Source organism: Odocoileus virginianus, chromosome 17 (genome assembly GCF_023699985.2).
Source record: "Odocoileus virginianus isolate 20LAN1187 ecotype Illinois chromosome 17, Ovbor_1.2, whole genome shotgun sequence".
Classification (NCBI taxonomy): domain Eukaryota; kingdom Metazoa; phylum Chordata; class Mammalia; order Artiodactyla; family Cervidae; genus Odocoileus; species Odocoileus virginianus.
The window spans coordinates 47,533,971-47,541,842 of record NC_069690.1 but is presented as its reverse complement, the minus strand read 5'-3'; the positions used below and the strand labels follow the sequence as shown (position 1 = coordinate 47,541,842).

The 7,872-nt window shown below is 50.6% G+C and overlaps 1 protein-coding gene across 3 annotated transcripts in view; it reads left to right on the top strand.

Annotated features, from left to right (window-relative positions):
* Window positions 1–324: 324 nt before the first annotated feature.
* CSNK1D (casein kinase 1 delta) overlaps window positions 325–7,872 on the top strand; it is a 36,034-nt gene continuing 28,486 nt past the window's right edge. The window contains exons 1-2 of one of the 3 annotated variants that reach the window (XM_020907317.2): window positions 325–672; window positions 7,071–7,181. In XM_020907317.2, coding sequence (XP_020762976.1) covers window positions 597–672; window positions 7,071–7,181 — 187 coding nt within the window. In that variant the 5' untranslated portion in view covers window positions 325–596. The remainder of the gene's footprint in view (window positions 673–7,070; window positions 7,182–7,872) is intronic. The other 2 variants (XM_020907318.2, XM_020907319.2) reach the window with 2 other exon arrangements.

The following is a 7,872-nucleotide window of genomic DNA, read 5'->3' as shown; positions in this document are numbered from 1 at the left end:
TCGGCCAGGGACTGCTGGGCGGGGGTGGGCAGGGAGCAAGGAAAGAGAAGGACTGGCCGGGACACCCGAGGGTCGCGAGTACGCGACACAGCACTGGCCCCAGGCCCAGCCCTGACCCAGGCTGTCTCCGGAGGCCCCGGCCGCGCCCCTAACCCCGCCCCTAGCCCTGCCCTAGGCTGCGCGGCCCCGCCGCCTGTCCTCCGCCCGAAGCCGCGGCCCCGCCCCTCGGCCAGCGCAGCCCCGCCCCACCGGGTTGCTAGGGGAAGTGACGTCACAGCGCGATGGCGGCGGCTCCTTCAGGCAGCTGAAGGGAGATTTAGGCCCGGGAGATCCGAGTCCATCCGCGGCGGGGAGAGGGCGAGCGGGGCCGGCGGGGGCCGGGACAGGGGCGGCGGCGCTCGAACTGTCCCATCCGCCCCGTATTGAAGCGCTGGGAGCGGCGGGGCGACCGGAAAGCGATGGTGAAAGCGGGGCCGTGAGGGGGGCGGAGCCGGCAGCCGGACCCGCAGTAGCGGCAGCAGCGGCGCCGCCTCCCCGAGCTCAGACCCAGGAAGCGGCCGGGAGGGCAGGAGTAAAGCGGTCCCGCCGCCGCCGCCATGGAGCTTAGAGTGGGGAACAGGTACCGGCTGGGCCGGAAGATCGGCAGCGGCTCCTTCGGAGACATCTATCTCGGTGAGGCGCCCCTCCCCCCGGCACGGGCCACCCCAAACCGGCGTCCGCTGGCCCCGGTTCCGCTCCGGCCTCCGCCCCGGCGACCCCGCCCCCGGCGGCTCGAACCCCAGGTCAGACCCTCTTCGCCCGTGGCGGTGAGCCGGGTCCCCGCTGGTTCGGATCTCCCAGCTCCCCAGGCAGGAACTTTTGGCCTTTTTGACCCGCGCCCCTCCACCCCACCACCCCACCCCGAGGGCACCTGCTTAACCTGAGCTCGCGGCCTCTGGGCAGCGGCCAGGAGCCTCGGTTAGGCCCTCGATGCCCGCTCTGCTCGCCCCGCCTGGTGTCCGCTCCCAGTGTCCCCCCCCCTCCCCCCCCAGGCAGACAAAGGCCGTCGGCGAGTGCGGCTCCCACGTCCTACGCTCGTGCGGCGGGCACGAGAAGAGTCCGGGGCTGGCCGAGACTTCTTCGGCGCTCCTCGTGATGGTGCAGCCTCAGCTGACCAGTCCCTCTGGCCTGGAGCCTGGGCCGTGGACCGCAGGTGGCGCACAGGGTCGCCTGAGGGCCAGTCCAGTGGTCGTTGAGAACATGTTGCGCATCCAAGTTCCGTACTAGGTATCTCGGCTTAAACTAGAATGACATTCAGGTGATTCTGGACAAAGTCAGCGTTAAGGTGTTGGCAGCCTTAGAGGCAAATAAAGTGCAAAGCTCTACTCATTAGCTTGCCCTTTTGCTATGAAAATTCTTCCAGATAGACGGGGGGTGGAGGGGGGAGATTAGAACGTTCCGGATGGCTTCAGATTTCCAGTGAAAGAAAGCGCATATACACGTGTGTAATGAAAGGTTGGCTTCAGTCTTACAGTTAAAAGTTTAAAAATAGCTTATTGGGTTTTCCCAAAGGAATAATTGTATATGAGTTACTCCTACCCCCACATTTGGGGACGTCCAGCCTGGCACGCGGTGCGTGTGCAGAGGGACTGTCATTGCGCAAGTTTGGGGTAAACATGCTCTGTGCTTGCGCAGCCCGCTCTGGTGTTTTTGTTTGGCTGGTGTAAGGGAGGGTCAGGAATAGCTTCTTTTGTCAGTAATGCTTCTGGTTATGCCTTTCAGATGGTCCCAAGTTCGCGCTCTCACCGCCCCATCCTTGGCTATAGTTCCCAGAAAGATGCATGACCTCCTGGGCTGACAGTGTAAGAGGAGTCCACACTTAGGGTAGTTCCTAACTATTTTTGGTACCCTTACCCTACAGGGAAACCTGTCACATCAGTAGGTGCTTTACTGCCCTGCTGAGTAGAATACACTTTAGAGACACTTGGATTTTGCTGTTTAAATATTTATGTCCGGTAGTCAGCAGTTGCCTTCTCAGCAGTGTTTTGGGAGGCAAAGTGCTGGGTAAATGCATGCTGTTTGCCTTATTTATAGAACGATAGATTTTGGCAAAAGTTTTAATCTAGGAGCTGTAGTGAAAAGCCAATCCATTAGCCACCCTTACACTGATACGAAAAAGTCAATATTTTGAAACTTTTTGTTCTCTGGTCTGAAACCTTGCCAGACAGCTCTCTGCTTTCCAAAACTTTGTTCAGACAGTCAGAGTGTGGAACACTGTCACCAGGTCATTCACAAAGAAGTTGAGAGTTTTGTGGGAGACCCTGTAGGCTTTATTCACAAGTGTGTCCTTTGGGCCTCACCTTGTTCTGGGCACACCAGTGGTGCTAGATACAGATCATCAGGCTGACTGGTCCCAGAGGGATCTGTCCTCAGTTTTCTCCTTCACATTTATCCTAAGATGGATAGACTGTGGCTCTTGAGTGCTCGTTATGAGTACCCACATGGCCCAGCCATTGGAGTACACTTAGAGTTACTTGTGTGCAGTTGGATACAACCAGTTATTTTCGTCAGCCTTGGCCCATGTAGTGGTGGCTTCAGACTACATGCTACCTCACTGAGAAAATGTGACATGGTCTTGTTAGATTGAGATGTGACTGGAAAGTGGGTCAGAGGTGGTTCAGTCGCTAAGTCGTGTCTTACTCTTTGTGACCCTGTGGATTGCAGCACCAGGCTTCCCTGTCCTCCACTATCTCCCAGAGTTTGTTCAGAATCATGTCCATTGAATTGATGATGCCATCCAACCATCTCATCCTCTGCTGCATCCCCTTCTTCTTTTACCTTCAGTCTTTCCCAGTGAGTTGGGTCTTCACATCAGGTGGCCAAAGTATTGGAGCTTCAGCATCAGTCCTTCCAATGAATATTCAGGGTTGATTTCCTTTAGGATTGACTGGTTTAATCTCTTTGCAGTCCAAGGGACTCTCGAGAGTCTTCTCTAGCACCATCATTCGAAAGCATCAGTTCTTCAGCACTCAGTCTTTTTTATGGTCCAAGGACCACGGGATGTATTGAGTCATCTGTACTACTGTTGTTTGTGGGTGTGTTTTTTTTTCCATTTTTTAGGCAATTAACTAGTCATTAGTTGAGGAATGAGGAATTTGGTTCTCATCTTAAAATTATGTCCTACAAATTATAGTATGGCGACGATTCAAGTTGTCCCAACTGCTGTCACTTTGCTATAGGTCAGATCACTGGACGACGACTCCTTCACCTTGCTTTCAGTGTGGGGTTTAGGGTCTTCCTGGACTTTCTAGCACTTTTAGATGCTTGAAGCCGAGGGTTAAGAGCTATCCTTCAGCTTGCTAAATGCCTTATGGACCAAGAAGGCCCAGAGCTGGCCTCCCTTTCCAGCAGCCTGCTGTGCTGACATGAGCACTCGGCACTGTGCCCTGCAGTTTATTCCAGTCTTTCCCAAACTGAGCCCCCTGTTCTCGTGGAGCTCTATTCTTGTCCATGTTTGTCTTGTAGAGGCGGTTACAGTACCTTGGACCCACTCTACTTCATGATTGGTGAATGGAGGAGGTTTTCTTCCTACCAGTTTTTGGCATTTGTACTTGATCCTGACACTCAGTTTGTCAGAGGATGGCCTCATCTGTCCAGTCTTTACCCAGGTGGACTTTGCAGATTGACTTTATTGTGTACACAAACGCTTTGGGGGAGCTAAAGCTTAGTAACCTCTTCATATTTGATTTTCATGTTTTTCCCCCTCTCTGACTTTCATTTCTCTTCAGTGGGGTGTCTGGCACGCAGTAGAGGTTCCAAAATGGTGCTGACTGGCCAGGAGAGGAAAGCAGTCGCCAGTACGCAGCTCTTGTAGTCATATGCCTGGGTCCTTTACAGTGGTGGCTTGAGTGTTTCTAGATACCAAGTCAGCTGCTTTGTCAGTGGTTGTCCTGCGAGAGTAACTTTTGACCTGCTGTTGAGAGGCCTCTCCCTCTTTCTTAAGATAAGACAACCATCAATGGGAGTTAACCTTTCTGTTCCAGGAAAGGGCCAAGCTTAGGGTTAAGTTCAGTTCATTTATCCTCTGCCTTTGCCTAATTTGAGGGACATAATTTTGTTTTCCTAGGACCAGTATTAACCTGTGTCTAAACATAGACTAATATCTATACCTAGTGAGAGGGAACTCTTGTCTGACTGGCAGTGGAACTGCACAAAAGAGCTGAGGTTGTTGGATAAAACATCTCACTATAAACAGACACTAAGAGTAATCATGATGTGCCACTTGGTTTTGACTTGCTCTGAATCTGGAACCCAGAGCCCAGTAATACCTTTCAGATTTTTTTGTTCCCCATCTAGAAGTACTTCTAAAAGTTACCTGTTGTGAAGGACCAAGTTTTGTAATTTCCAGTTGTGGCAGAAACCAGCCCTTTTGTTAAAAAAGATTAAAATGCAGCAATGTCATTTTGCCATCAGAGCTCTTGGGTGCTTCCTCGGTATCCTGCAATTTCCCTTTGTGGACTGGTGGCAGTTTGAGGACAAGACTTGGGGCGGCACTGGTGGTAGAGCACAGGGGCTGCTGTCAGCCAGGGGAGCTGGGATAGGACTACAGGGCTACCGAGTGGTGCACCTTAGTTTTGCTCAGGGGTCTCGTTAATGTTTAGTTCCCATGGAACATACAGAATTTGAAGCTCTGCTTCTTCAGCGGTGAAGAGCTCTCAGAGGAGACAGCCTGGAGTGGGTGCTGCCCTCAAGTCTGTTTGGTAGAGAACCCATGTCCAGCCTTTCCTCTTTTAGTCATCAGACTCAGGGCACCCTTCACATCTGTGATGCTGTAAAGGGCTGGCTCTGTTGCTGATATGATCGTGGAGGAGGTGGACTCTGTGCCCTGGTGTAATCTTAGGGCAGGCTGACTGTTTGCTGGTATAATCATGGAGGAGGTGAGCTGTTTCCTGGTGTAATCTTAGGTGAGTCTGACTCTTGCTCTGTGTGGTCTTGGGGGATGCTGGCTTTGTCGATGTGATGTTAGGGGAGGCTGGAATTCAACTGTGTTTCAGAGTTGCCTGTGGTCATTTGTCCCCAAGACTGTCAGTATTGCAGGGTGACTCAGATGTTAGCTTGTAACCATGATACAGTGGAGCTAGAAGTGTTCTCAAGCTTCTTGAAGGTGCAAGTTCAGTAGGTAGCCTGTGCAGGCCCAGGCTATGTTGTCATTGAGAAACTGCCTCTTGGCAAGGTTGACAGAGCAGACATAGTTGAAGGAGCAAGAGTGCTATCATCAGAGACTTTGCTGCTCCTGCTTTGGGGTGGGGGAGTTGCTGATGTAACTAGTAGGATGAGTCATCTGTTCCTCAGGGGCTGGCAAGTTCGGTTCAGAGTTCCAGGTCCTCACAGGAACTCAGAGTTCATTTTCCATTTGCACAGTACATTTTAAAATGAAGTCATTTCTCTTGTGATTAGGTAAATTATCACCGTCTGAGGCAGAAAGGACAAAATGTATTACCTGTCTTTCTTCTGAGTGCCCAGGAGTTTTCGTGGCATGGTAAATGGAGTTCTTAAATTCAAGGTGGTCACTAACAGTGATCAAATGGTGGTTATTCCCGTGGAAACCCAGCATTGGTGACCAGCTTTGTACCTAGGGCAACTAGAAATGGATGCATTTCAAGCAGCTGTCTGAGCAGACTAGAGGGGAAAGTTTGTCTTTCTTGGGCATTTACTGGGTTCGTGAGTATCAAGCAGACAACTCTCCTGCAGGTCTTCATTGTTCTAATGCTTGCTGACCTTACTCTGCCTTTTTCTGGGAGTCTCAATGTGCTTTGTGACCAGTAACCCATTCATCCCTACAACTCCCAAGAAACAGACTGCTGGTCTCCCCTCTGAACTCAGATGGTGAGAGAAATTTGAGTTGCCAGGGACTGGCAACATTGCTTTGCCCAGTGTGGGTCTAGGTTTCGTCTGGGCTGCTGTAGCCAGTGTTAATTCCTTTACAAACAACTGTACTTCTGGGAAGTATTAAAGTGCTTTAACTTAGAACTGGTGAGGAAAGCAAGGGAAGACCTAGTTATGTGCTTTTCCTGTTCTCTCTAGTGAATGTGCCTTGGGAGAGGGAGGGGGGTCTTGTAGCATAGCTTTGAGTCAGACTGGCACTCAGAAACATTTGTGTGATAAGCCTGCATAGGTAGTGGTTGTCATGTATGTAGGTCCACATTGTAGTAAATAAGAGAATGGCATCATGAGGTTAAACCTCTGATCTTCAGTCATGGGCTGGTGATCAGGAGGTGTGAGCAGATACGTTGCTAGTTTTAGCACAAAATTGGCAAAAGATGAGTGACAAGTACGTGTTGCACAGGTGTGATTAGGGCTTTGAGAACAGAACCCAGTCCTGATCCAGTGTCCATAGGAGACACAGAGCAATGTCTTGGTTCCAAGAGGGAAGGGATGTGCTGGGTCTCCCTGGGCCTGGCCTGTGTTGGGCAAATGATGGCTCCTGCCATGTTGTGGGAACCGAGCCCCCTTGGGAAGCACCCTGCTGTTTGTGGCTTGGTACTTAGGCCACGTGGACTGAGATGGGCTTAGACCATGTGGTTGTTCAGTGGAAATGCAGCTTTCCCTCTGGAGAGAGGATTGTACACACTTGGGGCCTATCAAGGAAGCATGGAGAAATGGGGTCGACATGGAATGTATTGCCCTGGGACTCCCCATGGTCTAGCCTTGGGTGGGTGAATGCAGGGCTGACCAGCAGGCTGGATGAGAAGGTTTAGACCAGGTAGGGATCCTGTGGAGAGAACTGTACAGCCTGTCTCTGGGTCTCCTGGTGATCAGAGTAGGGCCATATGGAAGTGGGTGATATAAAGCCATATAAGATTTTTCTATACATATTACATACTTCTGTTTTAAAAAGTGAAAATAAGAGTTATTTTCCCACAAGGATTTATCTACCGCTGACACCATTTTGTAGTAGAAAGTGGAGTACATCCATCTGCTGGTCGTCCTCAGAAGATTCCGATAGCACTCATGACTCCAGTGTGTCATGACGTTGGGTTAGGTGGGAGATACCAGATGATTAACATTTGTGGTTTTCTTTCTCTGCCAAGGTACGGACATCGCTGCAGGAGAAGAAGTTGCCATCAAGCTTGAATGTGTCAAAACCAAACACCCTCAGCTCCACATTGAGAGCAAAATCTACAAAATGATGCAGGGAGGAGGTATGATTTTTACCTGTTAAGAAAACCAAGGTGTTGTTTGATAAGGGAGATGGCAGATGTCATGAATCACAGTCTGGTTGATTTGGAAAGGGGGCAGGAACGTTCATACCCTTGGCCCCATCCTGTGACTTCCTTCAGATACTAACTGAGAGGCCTGCAAAGGGCCTCACTTGACAAAGGAAACATCATTTTATGCTTTTTGCATGAGTATTCCCTTCCTTAGGGAATGTTATGTACTGGTGTCTTTGAACACGAGCTTATGTCAGCACTGACATGAAGCTTGCTGCTGATTCTTCCATGCTGTCTCAGTCGTGCCTGCAGCTTTTGGACAGTCTGCGGACTCTTCCTCCTGAGTGAGACCCTTTCCAGCTCAGTTACTGTCCCCCTTCTGTGAAACCTCCCCTTGGGCCTGAGGGTACCTGATATCAGAGAGTACCCATCCTGGTTTCAGAATCTACCTTTTAGAATTCTCTAGACTTTGAGATTGTTTGGCTAATAGAGCAGGAAGGGGTCTTATTGGAGGGGTCTCAGTCCTGAAGACACTGCAGCATTTTGAAGGGTGTGCCTGTGCTGCTCCCCAAGAAGCTTGGGAAGTCTAGGCACAACCCTGAATATCTTGAATTTCTCTGGGGACAGGGCTTTGTGTGTGAAGAATAGCTGTGTTATTCCCTCTTGGAAACCCTTCAAGGCA